The sequence below is a fragment of the Sorex araneus genome, chromosome 4, assembly GCF_027595985.1.
Source record: "Sorex araneus isolate mSorAra2 chromosome 4, mSorAra2.pri, whole genome shotgun sequence".
Lineage (NCBI taxonomy): Eukaryota > Metazoa > Chordata > Mammalia > Eulipotyphla > Soricidae > Sorex > Sorex araneus.
The window spans coordinates 110,915,035-110,931,890 of record NC_073305.1 but is presented as its reverse complement, the minus strand read 5'-3'; the positions used below and the strand labels follow the sequence as shown (position 1 = coordinate 110,931,890).

At 36.2% G+C, this 16,856-nt stretch overlaps 1 protein-coding gene across 11 annotated transcripts in view; it reads left to right on the top strand.

The window, feature by feature from the left end:
- SNAP91 (synaptosome associated protein 91) overlaps positions 1-14,075 on the top strand; it is a 155,308-nt gene extending 141,233 nt beyond the window's left edge. For all 11 annotated transcript variants that reach the window (XM_055137165.1, XM_055137163.1, XM_055137168.1 and 8 more), the window contains 4 exons: positions 4,227-4,310; positions 4,923-5,027; positions 9,201-9,303; positions 12,514-14,075. In XM_055137165.1, the coding sequence (XP_054993140.1) occupies positions 4,227-4,310; positions 4,923-5,027; positions 9,201-9,293 (282 nt within the window). In that variant the 3' untranslated portion in view covers positions 9,294-9,303; positions 12,514-14,075. The remainder of the gene's footprint in view (positions 1-4,226; positions 4,311-4,922; positions 5,028-9,200; positions 9,304-12,513) is intronic.
- The last annotated feature ends 2,781 nt before the right edge of the window (positions 14,076-16,856 follow it).

Below are 16,856 nucleotides of genomic sequence, written 5' to 3'. Positions count from 1 at the left end.
ACTTTGTTTCTTTTTCTAAGAATATTCCAGAAAACTAAAGTCAGCAGAAACATGAGCTTCAGAAATATCAAAGTCTTGTTTCTAAAATTTCTTGCTGTTTGGAGGTGCAGCTATTTAACTTTTTCGGTCACACAACCAAATTAGGCATAAAGCCTTAACAGAATTTGAGTCTCTTAAATATGTCTGTTTGGTAGGCCCTACCATCATGGCATCAAGAATCTTGTATCTCTAGGATTATTTATCCCTAACCTGAAAAGTACTTGAAATTTAGTAATATTTAGTAATAAAATTTAAATTTTAGTAATAAAATTTAGTAATACTTGAAATTCTGCTTTGCAGAATGCTATAAAATCCATTTACCCATAAAACAACCTTATATTTCTGGGACAAATATCACCTAATTATGGTACATACTTCTTTTAATATGCTACAGGATTTGATATTCTGGTGTTTTTGCTCAAAGTTAGTGCATTGGTATTTATAAAATATACTAATAGTGGATTCCTCTTGATGTTTTTGATATCAGAGCATTAAGAAATTGTTAGGATGCATCCTCCCTCCTTTTATTTTTTCTTGGGGAGAGAAATTGTAAAACATTGATAATATTTTTTTATAAATCTAATTTAATTTTTAATTAAATTAGCTAGTAAAGCCTTCTCTGTCTGGGATTTATGGTAATGGGTGTTTGTTTTATTTATACTTATACATCTGTTTAGATTTTTCTCTTCTTGAGTCAGTTTTGATAGTTTTGACAGTTTCTATTATTTCTAGAAATTTTACCATTTTATCTCACTATAAGATATTTTAGCATATTTCCAGTTTGGGCTTAGTAACCCACCATTATTATCATGAAAGCTTTATTTCAGTGAGTTTATTAGCCAGGTTCCCACATGCCAGTCACAGAGGATCTTTCTGAAGAGTTTTCTCAAGCTTGCTGTGTTTGCTCTTTCCATAAAACCAGTTAATAGTAAAAGGTGATTCTTAAGACTAATATGAAATAAGAGGAAATTTTAGAATTGTATGTTTACAAATATGCTTTACCTTTTGTATTACTACATGCAGTCATCTTTTCTATTTCTATAATGTTATTAGGAATGCCCCCACTTTCTTTTCTGATTTTGATTATTTCTCCCTTTTTTTCTTGGCTTGTCTACTGAAAGTTTATTTTATTCATCTTTTCATAACACCAACTTTTGTTTTCTTCTATTGCCTATTTTCCTTTTCTATTTTCTATTTCATTTATTTCTACTCTAATTGTTTTTTAATTACATTCTGCTCCTTTCTTGTATTTAGGATTTTGGGTTTTTTTAGGTTCTTAAAATGCATCAGTGTATCACTGTGTCACTGTCATCCCATTGTTCATAGATTTACTCACTCGGGCTACAGTAACATCTCCATTCATTCCCAGCTCTGAGATTTTAGCAGCCTTGCCTTACTCATCTTACCCAGCAATTGGAGACTTCTTACAGGGTCAGGGGAATGAGACCTGTTATTGTTACTTTTTTTGGCATATCAAATAGGGCACGGGGAGCTTGCCAGGCTCTGCCATGTGGGCAGGATACTCTCAGTAGCTTGCCGGGCCCTCCAAGAGGCATATATATTTGTTAAAAATGTAAGTTTAGGTATTTGGTGTAAGGAGTGACTCTGCATATAATATTAATAGAGTTGATAATAATAAGGAGAACAATATGATAATTCTACATAAGGTATTTGAAGGAAGTTGATTCCGCATATGGCTATATATACTTGTTTCTTTCATGCCTCATTTTTTCAGAAACATGAACACTTTGAATATTTTAACATGATAAGATTCTATCCCTAACCAAATATTTGAAGTTACTGTTTTATAAAGTTGCTGTTTGGTTGCTTTTTGTTGAGAACTAATTGATTTGGTTTGTGGTTTTTTTCATGTGTGACCACTGTTGTCTCAGTTCCTTTACCTCAACAGTCAGTTAATGATTAGACATTTCTTTTTTAAACTCCTAGAACCAGAAATAACTTCCAGTTTTTTTCAGAGTTCTGTTTGTTGACAGATGCTTCAAACTCAACCAGGCAGTTGATAACTCTGGCTTAGCAATTCATTACTTGCTGTTTTCACAAAATGTCCAAACCTACTTGAAAGTTTTTCATGCATTTCCTGAGCAAGCACATAGCCCTGGGCATGTGTCTGACCTTCTAAATTCCCCAGAGTATGATCTGAGCTTTTTCAAACACTTTTCAAACCCTAATCCCCAAAGCACGCATTCTGTTGCCTTTCTTCCCAAGCTCTTTGTTTAGTCTACTTTGTGCTCTGTTACCTGTTACCTTCAATAGGCACTTGCCTGTAAATCTCTTCTGCACATGGCTTCAGGTAACAACATTGAAGTGCATTCTTATTTTGGCAAGATGCATTTCCAGTTTGACGAGACAGCGGAAAGGTTTCCTGTTCAGCATTTCTAGAGAGCTACTCATTTCAGACAAAATAAATGATTCAGTATATTTTGTCTCCTCTAATTATTACTGAGAATATATTTTCTTTTTCGGGGTGAAGAGTGGAGAAGTGTGGTTTGAGCTACACCTGGCAGTGTTCAGGGCTTACTCCTGGCTCTGCACTCAGAGATCACTCTGGCAGGGCTCAGAAGACCATACGTAGTGAGGGGATAAAACTCAGGTCAGTTGGGTACAATCAAGCGTCCTATCCTGCCCACTGTACTCTCTTTACCGCCAAAGAATGTATTTTAAAGACTATTTAAAGACTACAGTGGACATAGAGAACAGTGGAAGGAACTCGATAAGTTAAAATGTCACAAAACCAATTAAAATTTAGCCTATTGTCTTGAATGAGTACTTTTATATAAGTTGCTATAAAGTTTTTATGGGGGGCAGCCATATCTGGCTGTGCTCAGGACTGACTCCTATCTCTGAGCTCCCGGATCTATCTCTCCTGGTGAGCCGAAAGATCATATGGGTGTTGGGGATCAAATCCAACTCATCTGTGTGCAAATACAGCAGATGAGCACCTTACCTGCTTTAATATCTCTTCGGCCCTATGTTGCTACAAACCTTTAATTAGAGTTCAGAGTATGAAAGGAGTTGGTTCTGACCATTTATTCTTGTTTTTCCATTACTTTCATGGATGTTGAGGATCTTTGAGATGCCTTACTATACTGCTTTTGCTGACATTACTCTGGTATTTTTAAAAATTAATATTTTGCCATAATGGTTAAGTTAAATTTAAAGACTTCCAGTAGGATTAATCAAAAATGTAAGGGAAATATGAGGTTATTTTATTCTAGTATTGAAACTGTCTGGCCTATACCCAAATGTTTCCTAAAACTTAGAATTAATTTTGATCCTTGTACCACAGTCAAGTATAATGTATCACTGTATCACTATCATCCCATTGTTCATCAATTTACTCAAGCAGGTGCCAGTAACGTCCCCATTCATCCCAGCCCTGAGATTTTAGCAGCCTCTCCTTACTCGTTTTTCCCAGCAATTGGAGGCTCTTTTCAGGGTCCGGGGAATGAGACCTGTTATTGTTACTGTTTTTGGCATACCAAATACACCACAGGGAACTTACGAGGCACTTCTTTGTAGGCGGGATACTCTCGATAGCTTGCCAGGCTCTCCAAGAGGCATATATATGTGTATATACACATAGATATCCCTTTATGATGATGTGTCTTCCAGAAGTATAAAGTAGTAATAATAATAACAGTAGAGATGTAAAATAATAATATCATTAACAATATTATTACTAACAATATTATGTTACCATATTTAGATGATGAGAAGGTGATATCAGAAAAAGAATATGACATGACACAGAAAAGAATAGTATAAAATGAGGAGAATAGAAACCAAACATTAAAAATGTTAATTAAAGTATGTTCTTCAAATGTCTAACCTCATCCTATCAGACTCTAATGCTAGAGAAAGACAAAATTAGAGAAGACTGACTTATAAACAAGTGAGACTAGGTATAATGAAAAAGTAAAGAGGAATCCCAACTTTGTGTGTTAGCTGCAAGATTACAGTAAATATTAGTAGTGAACATTAATTTAGTAATCTTGTTTATATTACTGGCATGGTGCTAGAGACATCTAAGGCTTCTATACATATCTCCACTTACTGAAGGCATATGCACTTAAAAAATTTAATTATATTTAAAAAATTATATCTTTTATTTGTTGTTGTATGTATGTGTGTGCGTTGTGGGTTGTGTCCACTTATTTGTATTGTAGCAAGGAGCTGTACCTCCAACAAGCTCAGGCCCTCCCGTTGCCACGGCCCAATCTGTTGGACAACCTGGAACAGGATTTGGAATGGTGAGTGACAGTTAGCAACAAAAATTGTAACTGACACTTCAAAGGCCTTTGGAAAACTAGAGATTAATAAATACTCCTACAAAATACAGTCAAATAATATTTTTAAAATTTATTCTTCTGCTTAGACCATATCTAGGTTAGACATGAACTTATTATGTTATAAATGCTTAAATCTTTGCTTAAAATTAATTCTGGTGAGCACCTGGTTATAAAATAATGTTTCAAAGTTTATTTTCAAGAAATATTTATCAAACAAAAATGGACTGTTTCTTACTATATTTAGGACTCTTTGTTTATCCCTAGCAAATACTTGAGTATTCTTTTATAAAGAAACAAGGTTTTATCTCCTCAAGAAATATGCTTACAAAAGACGAATAAATAACAAAACCTGGCAGGGATGAGGATGCTGTGTGGCCAAGGCTGGCTGCTGCTTCATCTAAGTGTTTCTCCACCATCTGCCAAACTCAAAGAATCCAGGGTTCAAGCACATAAATCACACTTTCTAATGGACTTGAAATTCTCAAGGGTAGTGACAGCTATAGTAGAGACATAAATACCAGCACCTCTCTGGTATTTATGCCACTCCGGCTACCAAACATGCTTCCTTTTCAGCCTCCTGCTGGCTCAGGCATGCCCATGATGCCACAGCAGCCAGTCATGTTTGCACAGCCTATGATGAGGCCACCCTTTGGAGCTGCAGCTGTACCGGGCACACAGGTCAGTTTTCAGACTGTCTACCAGATGATGGCATTTATTTGTAAATATAAAACTGTCATTTAGCAAACTGTTTTTAAAGGGGGGAGGGTGTAATGTTGCTTTCATCACTGTGCTTCAAAAGTAAAGGGAACGTGGAAGACAGATTGGTTATTATTAATTGTGTGTGATTTAAAGATTTAGAGGAAAAGGATATAAAAAGGGTCACTCCATTCTTTACCTAGTTAATTCATAATAATTCCTAAGAACAGTCAGACATTTAAGGTAACTAGACATTTATTCCAAGGAAATGAATCCTTCTGATACATTGTTTTATTATCTCCATGTTCTCCCAGTTCAAGGTTAGGGACACAGTCTTCCGAACTGACAAGTTCGCCCAAGACTTTTTTTTTTTTGCTTTTTGGGTCACACTCAGCGATGCTCAGGGATTACTCCTGGCTCTGCACTCAGGAATTACTCCTGGCAGTACTCGGGGGACCGTATGGGATGCTGGGAATCGAACCCGGGTCAGCCGCATGCAAGGCAAACGCCCTACCCCCTGTGCTATCACTTCAGCCCCAGCCCCAAACGTTTTGTGACACTACAGTGAGTTTGCCGAACAGTCCCGTCCAAGGGAACAGTTTGCACTAGAATATCCTCAGCTCCATCAATACATTTGAGATTTCTAAAGTTTACCCTCACTTCAAACCATCTGCATACAAATTTTAAGGGCCTCTTGAACAACTGTCGTTATGTAATTCTCCATAACAACTCAGAATTTAGGAAGCCGAATGTTATCATTGCTATTTATTATAGTTAAAAAATACAAATTAGATCCAGCCAAATTAATTATGTATATTCTTGGGAATTTATTATTCAGCTGCCATGACTATTTGTCAGTGATCACAATTTCACCAAGCTGGGACTCACCAAAGCTTCAGTGTTTCGAATTTGGGAAGTTTCACTAAATAGTAATGGTTGATTGAGTTACTGCTCACATGATTGAACTCTCCAGATCACCTCCTCTCTGTGCATCAGGCTGATATTATTCGGCCCAAAAACGCAACCCTCTACTCACATGGTGTGTCTTTTCTGTCAGGGCTAACTCCAGTTCTGAGTCCTGAGTTTTTTTGGCAGGGAATGCACAGTTGGTGATGCTCAGGCCTAACTCCTTACTGTGTGCTCAAGGTTCACTCCTGTGGTGCTCAGGAGATCATATACACTGGAGACTGACCCTGGGTCAGCCATGTGCACGGCAAGAGTCTTATCCTTATACTGTCTCACGGGCCCCTCTATACTGTATTTAGCTTAGCAGTGAGTATTCATATTATCTTATCTGTAGAATTCTTACTATGTATTACAGTCCCTTTGAGGTTTTTATGTACTTAAGGGATTTTAAATACTCTTACCTGTTCTCAGACTTTGCTTTCAGCTTCTTTCCTTCAACTGTTTAATAGCTGCTTTGACCAAGAGAAAGAATGTTGGATTTTTAAGGAGATAAAATTTAGCATGTGAGAAACTAGCCTGAAAGACTTATAACCAAAGCACTACCTTAATGAGAGATTGGCTAGCCTGTGCTGAGGCAATTGAGCCATGTCAAGAGTTGTTTAGAGAGGTGGGAGTGGTGAGGATGGTTAGGGATGATATTTGTATTTAAATTTCACTAAATACATTTAAATTCTAAAAAGGATACTATTCATGGTGAAAGTTTTCTAGATTATTAAACATAGCTGTGAACTATTTACCACCTTTATGAAAAGAATATGTGTGTTTTTATGAACTTAGATAAATATTGAAATTAAACTTTTTCTTGTATTTAGTGTAGCAAGAGCTTTTGGGAAAATTTTATATTTTTAAGAAGTTGTTTTTCTTGAAAAATAACTATGCTACATAGCATCTACTTAATTATAAAAATCAAAGCTAAGGAGCTGGAGAGATAGTACAGCAGGTAGGACACTTGCCTTGCATGAGGCTGACCCAGGTTCAATCCCCGGCATCTCATATGGTCACCTATGCTCTGCCAGGAGTAATTCCTGAGTGCAGAGCCAAGAGTAACCTCTGAGTATTACCAGGTATGCCCCCTAACAAAACAAACTCCAAACAAAATTTAAAATATATGTGATTAAAACAGCATTTTAATCAGTAATTGGATTTATAATTATTTAGAAAAGCGTATGCCATATTATAATTTGGAGATTATATTTTCTGTTTTCTGATAGTGCTAAGGGTTTACTCCTGGCTCTGTGTCCAGGGATCACTTCTGATGGGGCTTTGGGGACCATATGGGTGCTAGGGATTGAACCTAGACTGGTCATATGCAAGGCAAGTGCCCTACCTGCTGTACTATCTCTCTGGCCCAGGATTATATTTTTATATATCAGAAGAAGCACAATTTATATTACTAACTAATAAAATTAATGTTATTCACTGGGCTGAAGAAATAGCACAGTGGGTAGGGCATTTGTCTTGCACACAGCCAACCTGGGTTCGATTCCTCCATCCCTCTCAGAGAGCCCGGCAAGCTACCAAGAGTATGCCACCTGCTTGGCAGAGCCTGGCAAGCTCCTTGTGGCGTATTCGATATGCCAAAAACAGTAACAACAAATCTCGCAATGGAGACATTACTGGTGCCTGCACAAGCAAATCGATGAACAATGGAATGACAGTGCTACAGTGCTACTAATGTTATTCACTACTGATTACTGAGCTATTTCATTATTCTTCCATTGATTGCTGTCATGTTTAGTTATGGGCTTATTCTTGAGTTCTTATCTCCCTGACAGTTTTAAGCCTTACATTTATTTCTTTTTCCTGATCTTACCATAAAATATGATTCCATTTGATTTTGGTGGTGGTGGTGGTAGTGCGGAAGTGGGGGGGTGGGGTGCCAGGAGAGTATCTTTCTCAGACATGCTGGTAAGCAAGAGTTAGGGGCTACTTCTGCTGATACTCAGCCCTGCAGTTTGGTGCTCTGACCAAGTGACACAGTGCCTCTAGAGCCCAGAGAACCTGAAGGCCACAAGGACCACCCAACAGTACTCATTCAAGAAGCGTTTGATGTCTTTGAGTCCAGACTTGGGCATTGAACTCGGGGCCTAGAGCATCCAGCCCTTAATGGGTGCTCATGACCTCTGATCTCAGTTTTTCAAACTGAAGATTTAGCTGAGACATGTTGGAGTCAGTCAATCAGTTGTAGACATAAAAACAAAAATATCTTCAGGTGCATCATAAACATCCTTACTAAACTAGTAAAAAATATATGTCTACTTCATGGTCCCAGAATTTTGAGCTATCCATCATGTTAAAGCACACGACATTAATTTATCCCAGAGGTATAGATACTGTTACTACTTTGTATAAATTAAATGGTATTATTCAAAGCCTTGTTACTGTCATTCTTGCAAAAGCCTGATTCTAGAACTTATTTCTGTCACACAGTGAAATAATTTTTTGGTACTTGTTAAATAGAAACAAGGTAAGTTGATTCTTTGCTTTCATTGCAACTTTGGTATAATTCTTTCTTATGGTATTTGATAAATAATCTTCTTTACAAACTGAACAGACAATATTGGAAATTTGAGGTTTACATAACTAGGAGACTATTTACTCATCCAAAGCAAATAGTGACCCAAAACTTTACTGGCTTTCATTTCATATACTTTGTATTAAATTCTAGAATATTTAGCTAATAAATTTAATCTCTTAAGTGGCTTTCTGAAAACTGTTTTCTTTTGATTTTTATCTTAAACTCACTCTCACTATGAAAAAAGTTGTTAAAATTTCCTTATTAGTTTAGTTGCACTAATAACTCAAAGTAAAAATGCTTTTACATAGAGAAATGTTTTGTTTTACTATGCATTCATAATATCCTTATGTAACTAGTTTTTCAAATCTTTCCTAACTCATACTCATATTGTTCTACCAGAGTCTCCACATTTTCTCCACATTTTACTTTGTATAAATCTGGTATCAGAGAATTGCACAAAAAAAATATATATATATATATAAATTTGAAGTGTATTTTGCCAATTCAAACTTAAATGTAACACATGACTAAGTAGAACAAAGTAGATTTTGTAAACTTTTAGTCATCTAATCCTTTGCATGTTGTTTTCTGTAGAATGTGGTCTGCCTAATGCTTACCTATCTCTGTTTGCTTTCTATTTCTGCTATCTCGGGCTGGCTTTTCCCCATTAGCTTTCTCCAAGCCCTACACCTGCCACTCAGAGTCCCAAGAAACCTCCAGCAAAGGACCCGTTAGCGGATCTTAACATCAAGGATTTCTTGTAAACAATTTAAGGTATCTAATATTGAGCTTTTCCTGTGGGCTTGTAATAATGATTTAGCCATTTAAGGTATGATATTGTACTGAGATGTTTTTAATATAAGTATAAAATAATAATTTGAATGTCTATGACTTTAACAGCAGTATTCAAAGCTATCTTCATCAGTGAGTATTTTTAAGTCTTACTTTGAGGACTAGGAAGAACTATGGAAGATAAATTTCCATATTGCTCTTATACTAGAAGTTTAAGATTATATTAATAAAAATGAAAGTTGAGGGGCCAGAGCGATAGCACAGCGGCTAGGGCGTTTGCCTTGCACGCGACCGACCCGGGTTTGATCCCCGGCATCCCATATGGTCCCCCAAGCACCGCCAGGAGTAATTCCTGAGTGCAAAGCCAGGAATAACCCCTGAGCATCACTGGGTGTGACCCAAAAAGCAAAAAAAAAAAAAAAATGAAAGTTGATTCCTTGACAGCCATGTCCCATGACAACTGTGATTTATAGAAATCTAACAATTACAACATTGAATTCAAAAATTGAGAGTATATAAATATATAATATGACTATCCAATTGTACTTTTATTTTGTTTATCCTGATTTGACCTTATAAAATAAGGTTTATATTATTACCACCTGCTGTTTTGCAATTAGAATTTTATACTTCTGTGAACTATACTTATAGTTCTTTAAATAATTTATGAAATTATTTATAATGGACTTGGTTTCATATTCTCAGCTTTACCTTTACTATCTCTATTCTCCTTCATATTGATTTATATACCGATTTATTTTAATAACATATTTTTGAACGACATATATGAGCATTTTTTTATTTACATAAAGAAGTCATTCAAAGCCACTGGAAAGAAGGCAGAACCTCATGGTATCTTTCTGTGATCATTGGCATTAATCCAACAAAAGGGTCAGCTGTCCTTAAGTGGAAAGGATATAAATTTAGTTTCAAAGAGAATTGGTTTTAAATGCAGTTTCCTCAGCATGTAAATCTGGAAGCATTTACCTGTTTGCAGACTGGTTAATAGACATGTTAAGCATGGGTAAAATAATGCATTTACTATTAAAAATAAATTTTGAAATGTTTTGTATGAGAGGCTTAATTAAAGACTCCTTCCTGATGAAGGAAAAATTAATTATTAACCAAAATACCCAATACAACATATAGGTTATGAATAAGACTCACTGGATATGGATGAACAATAATAACACTGATTTTCATCTTATAGTGTAATTTCCATACATATCAAGTCCTTTGATCTGCTCTTTAGAGAGAAAATTCTGTTAGACAAACTGGCCAGATGCATTTTGTCTCCATTTCACAGCTAAAGAATTTGTACTTGGTATTAAGCAAATTACTCTCCCTAGGCCATAACTGGAAAAATAATGAGAATGTCACTCTGAGGACCACTGACAGTATTATCTTTATTACACTTCTGTTCCATGGATTACACAATCTTTGATACCTGTAGCACTGCATTGTAGCACTGTTGTCCCGTTGTTCATCGATTTGCTCGATCGGGCACCAGTAACGTCTCCATTGTGAGACTTGTTGTTACTGTTTTTGGCATATCGAATACACCATGGGTAGGTAGCTTGCCAGGCTCTGCCGTGTGGGAGGAATACTCTCGGTAGCTTGTCAGGCTCTCTGAGAGGGATGGAGGAATCAAACCCTGGTCAGCCACGTGCAAGGCAAACGCCCTACCTGCTGTGCTTTGTTTATATTTAATGTCCTCAAATTCCTACTAAGGGAGCTGGAGTTATAGCACAGCGGGTAGGGCGTTTGCCTTGCACGCAGCCGACCCGGGTTTGAATCCCAGCATCCCATATGGTCCCCTGAGCACTGCCAGGGGTGATTCCTGAGTGCACAGCCAGGAGTAATCCCTGTGCATCGCCAGGTGTGACCCAAAAAGAAAAAAAAAATTCCTACTAAGATTTTTGCGATTATTGTTTATCTTACATAAGATTAATCATTTATCTTTTTAAGGCCTTCTTTTCTCAGCCAAGTAATTTACCCTTGGGCTCAATTTCTCTGTTCCACTTTGGGTTGGACTGTTTTGATGTAAGCATAAGGCAATAAACATGTATTTCTTGAGAATTAATGTTTCATGAATCACCAAGGACACTGGGTAGAGCAACTTTTTATTCACCTCTAAATAAATATCACTCTCTTCAGATGACAGAAACTGTTGAGTACTCAAAACAAAAAATACTTGAAATCACCCCTCCCTTAAAGAGTCACAGTTAAGAGCAAGACAAATACATGTCTAGAAGCCTTGACACCCATGAAAATTTCTTTTTTTTTTTTTTGCTTTTTGGGTCACACCCAGCGATGCTCAGGGGTTACTCCTGGCTTTTGCACTCAGGAATTACTCCTGGCAGTGCTTGGGGGACCATATGGGATGACGGGGATCGAACCCGGGTCGGCCGCGTGCAAGGCAAACGCCCTACCCGCTGTGCTATCACTCCGGCCCCCCATGAAAATTTCTTGAGATGAGTAGTTGCAGCATGTATTAGCCAAGGAGATCACTAATTAATCGTATAAGTGAGGAAATTGAGTCACTGGGGATATTTCTTTTCTGTTCTGTCTCTTGTTCAATGTTCCATGATTTATTGGAGTGCGTAACTGAAAAGAAGCCAAAAAACAACAGAAGTCATGGCTCTCTGTTTTTCATTGCCCTTTTGAGGCTAACTATTCTCACTTGATACTGAATGTCTTACTACTAAGATTTCAAATAAGTATCTGAATTTCAAAATTGTGGGGGCCAGAGTGATAAGGTGTTAAAATGATAGAGCTTTTTCCTTGCACTTGGCATACCTGGGTTCAATTATAGCATCCCATATGGCCCCCTGAGCAATGCCAGGACTAATTCCTGAGTGCAGAGCCAGGAGTAACCTCTGAGTATCACCAGGTGTGACTCAAAGAGCAAAGTAATAAATAAAATCTTTTTTAAAAAATTTCAAAACTGTGTTAATTCAATTTTAATCTGAAATTAAGCTCTTCATGAAATTTTAAAGTTTTGATGGCTAAAATTTTGCTCTTATTTTAAGCATATATTTAAATATCTTTTCAAAGTATGTAAATGTGAGTTTCATACAGAAATCTTTTGTGTAAAGATTTTTCAGTAACTCAAAGAAAACTTGCAAAGATGATAAAATATTTGAAGTGTGGTGATTTGCCTGCTAATTCAAGTACCTTTTATCTTTACAGCTGCAGTTTTTGTGACTGAATAGGAACAAAAATAATGAGTTTGGAGACTTCAAATAAGATTGATGCTCAGAGTTTCAAAGTGAGCCACCAGTACCAAACCCAATGCTTACTCATAACTTCTCTTCCAAAATGTGTAGCACAGCTGTGAAAGTGAACATTAGGAATGTGTATTACCTTAGCTGTTATCCCTACTCTCAAAGCTGTAGTGTATTTGGATTATTTGTGTGCTGTTGTACGATGTAAACAATGAATGGATGTTTCCGATGCCTTTTGTGCTTTTTCTGGACCTCACCCATGGACGGATGCTGCAGCTGTTGCGTGGTGAGCCATTTGGAAAGATGTGTCTGTGTTTTTGAAGGTTTCAATGTATATATATAACTTTTGGACAAATCTAAACTCTCCCCCTAAATTCTCTTTTCTTCTGTATCTCTCTTACAAATATAGTGTGATAATATCAGATAGTAAGGAAAACACTTAAATATACAAAACATTTTTTTGGTGTGAAGTACACTTTTCCAATCACAGGAACTTCAATTGTTGTGAGAAATGTTTATTTTTGTGGCATTGTATATGTTAAGAAATTTTATTTTAAAAAATGTAAAATTTAAATGTCCATAATAAATATTTCTCCTTGAAGCTACCTTCTCAAGAATGAAAAAAGAATATGGAAAAATCCATATTTAATCACTGCTATATTAAATATATATTTTAATTACATTTGAAAGGTTTTGCATCTAAATTGACCAATTTATTCATTCTTGACTAATTGCACTGAAAAGTAAAACGTCCATTTCTATCAAGTTCATGAAAATGCAATTAGAGATGTGCTATTCAAGTGATTTTGAATATACCAAGGTATACCTAATTTAAAGATAACTGCAAGTATTTTACTTTATTGTGGGTTTTATGTACATCTGTTAATTTAGTATTTTTTGTGTGTTCTGTAGACTAGTGTTTTTTCATTCTCAATTGAGCTCAAAATAGATTTTGTTGTACCATTGTGATTAGAATTTAAACTAATTCAGAGAACTGTATCCTTTGCTGTACATACTGTATTCTTTAATTTTCAATTTGTTGTCATACTGTCTGTGCTGATGGCTTGGCTTAAGATTTTGATGCATAAATGAGGTCACTGTTGATCAGTGTTTCTAGTGGCTTGGCAGCTCTTTGTAAAAGCATATTGGGTTGGAAAGGTGTTTGCCTATTTTTCAAATTATTTAATAGATGTATGGTACCATTAAAAAGTGGTCGTATCTGAATTTACTGTGGGGATTACATACACTGTAATGGGGGAAAATACCTAAAACCAATTTCAAAATGGCTTTTCTTTGTATTTCAGTTTAAAAACCCAGTGCATGTATGCCCTCTGAGATGCAATAAACACCTTGAACAAAGAAAATGCAGATATAAGTTTTTTCTCTTTAATTTTAGGGGGGAAGTCTTTAAAATTGCATAATATCACCAACAAATATGGAAACATTTTAAATGTTCAGAGCAATTTATGCTGTCCAAATCAAATAGTTTTGATTATTTTACAATAAATTTTTTATTATTTCCTCTTATTTTATTTGGTCTTCCGATGTTGTCCTTTTACTAGCTTATTAAAATTGAAGATTTTCCTTTTTTTATGAATACCTGTATTTCTATTAATTTCCTTCAGGACAGCCTTTCTTATGTCCCTTATGTTCTGGAAGCTGATTTCTTCATTCTCATGTGTTTCCAGGAATCCTTTCACTTATTATTTGATTAACTCTTAGACTCACTAGTTATCCAGTAGTATGGTATTTAGATACCTAGTGATTGTATCAAATACCTAGTGTTTGAAGTTTTTTCAGCTTTCACTTTGTAATTTATTTCCACCATCAGTACTTTATCGGAACCTTATATTCTTGATATCATGAACACTTATTCTGTGCCCAGCATGTTGTGTCTCTTAGAATGTCTCATGTGCACTCAAGAACAACATATAGTTTTTACAGAGGTAATGAAATATGTCTACTAGGCCCAGGGATCCCATTTCTTTCTTTAGTTTTAATTTTCCTTATTGATATTTTTGTCTAATTGACCTCTCTGGCAGTAAGAAAGGGATGTTAAAATCTACTACTGCTATTATAGCAATTTCTTTCTCCTATTTGTTGTTTTTATAGATTTTTGCTGCTCCTTTGTGTAATGCACATATATCAACAACTGTTTTCTTTTTATTTCTATATTTCTTGATCATTATATAATGCCCATCACTGTCCCTTACAGCGTTTTTAATTTGAAGTCTATTTTCTCTGTTACAACTATTATTGTCTCAGTCTTTTAAAAGCTACTATTTGTCTACATAATTGCTTTCTAGCAACTATATTTATTATGCTGTCCTTTGTGTCTACTGAAAGCTTATCATAGACACAGATGTACTGAAAGCTTTCAGTAGACAGAAATTGAGTTCAGCAGTCATTCATGCCACTGACTTTAAGCAAAATTATTGAAATAAACAAGTTTATTGGCACTTTTTACCTATTCTAGATATTTGCAATTGTCTTTGTTACTTCAGCTTTCTTTTAATTTCTTCTCCTATACTCTGATATCTGCCTTTAAGTAATGGTCATGTTCCAATTGCTTTTTCTTTATTGAGTCTTCTAGGGATGTTTGTCTTGAGATCACAGGTTGTTTGTCTCTGTAGTTTTCAGTTTATATCCATTCTTAAGATCAAACCAAGTGACCTTCAAGTTCATTATACGAGACTCCATCTTCTCTCTCTTATTTTCCCCAATTTTTTGTGTGTAGTATCTTGCCACCTCCAAATAAGTTTTCTTTGCCTTTTGTAAAAGACTGTTTAGTGCTGCTTCTTGCAGAGATGCTTTAGTAGTCAAAACTTTTTTAAAAATTTAGAAACAGACTGTTTCTTTTATTGCAAGAGAAGAAATTGCTTGCAATAAAAGCACAACTCTGCTCCACCTGGACAGAGTTTTGTTACAAAATTAAATGGATTTAATTCCTACTATTATTGACCAAATGAACAGGTTGCCCCAATAGTTCTTATACTCTTAGCCATAAATGTGGAAAGTAAATATGGTGGTGTCATTATTATTAACTGTCACTGTATCACTGTCATCCCATTGCTCATCGATTTGCTAGAGCGGGCACCAGTAACGTCTCCATTATGAGACTTATTGTCTCATAATGTCTCAATATGCCATGGGTAGCTTTCCAGGCTCTGCCATGCAGGTGAGATACTCTCGGTAGCTTGCCAGACTCTCCAAGAGGGACAGAGGAATCAAACTCAGGTCGGTCGTGTGCAAGGCAAATGCCCTACTACTGTGCTATTGCTCCAGCCCCATCATTATTATTAAAACTATTTTAAATATTGCCTTTTTCTCACTTGATCTATTTTAAGTTAATCATAAAATTCTTTAGCTGTTGGGGGCTGGAGCGATAGCACAGAGGGTGGGGCATTTGCCTTACACACAGCCAATCTGGGTTCGATTCCCATCATCCCATATGGTCCCCTGAGCACCACCAGGAGTGATTCCTGAGTGCAAAGCCAGGAGTAACCCGTGGGCATCACCAGGTGTGACCCAAAAAGCAAAAAAAAAATTTTTTAGCTGTCATTTGCCTGTAAAATTTTGTGTCATTCTTTGAATTTGAGTGATAAATATAAAAAGGCTTCCTATTTAGATATGTATTTCATTCAGTGTATTGTCTATTCCATATCATTCCTTTCTTGTTTTAGGGTATGGTATTTAGTTTGATAGATCAATTGTGAGTTTGTAGGGATTTCTTTATATATATAAGTTATGCTTTGATCTTCCTGCACTCAAAATTCTGTCTATATTTGGCTTTTGCCATTTAATTACAATGTATCTTAGAGTTCTTCTATTTGGGTTTATTTTGTTTGGAACTCAGAGCTTCTTGGATTTGGGCATATGACTCCATCTTAAGACAAAGAAAGTTCTCAGCTGTAATTTTGTCAACCAATAATTTTTCCCATTCACTTTCCTCTCCTCTGGAACTCACATAATGTGAAAGTGATTCTTGTTAAAACTGTCCTATAGAGGGAGCCAGAGTAATAGTATAGTGGGTAAAGGGCTTGCCTTGCACATGGCTGACCCAGGTTCAATCCCTGGCACCCCATAGAGTTCCCCAAGCACAGAACCAGGAGTGATCCTGGAGCACAGAGCCAGAAGTAAGCCTTGAGCACAGTCAGGTGTGGCCCCCCAAAAAAACAAACAAACAAACAAACAAAAAACCTGCCCCATAGAGGCGAGAGACATAACAGCCTCATATGCATGTATTTTGCATGCAGAAATGTTTGCATGCACCATCTGGTTCCCCTGAGCACCATCAGAAGCAACCCC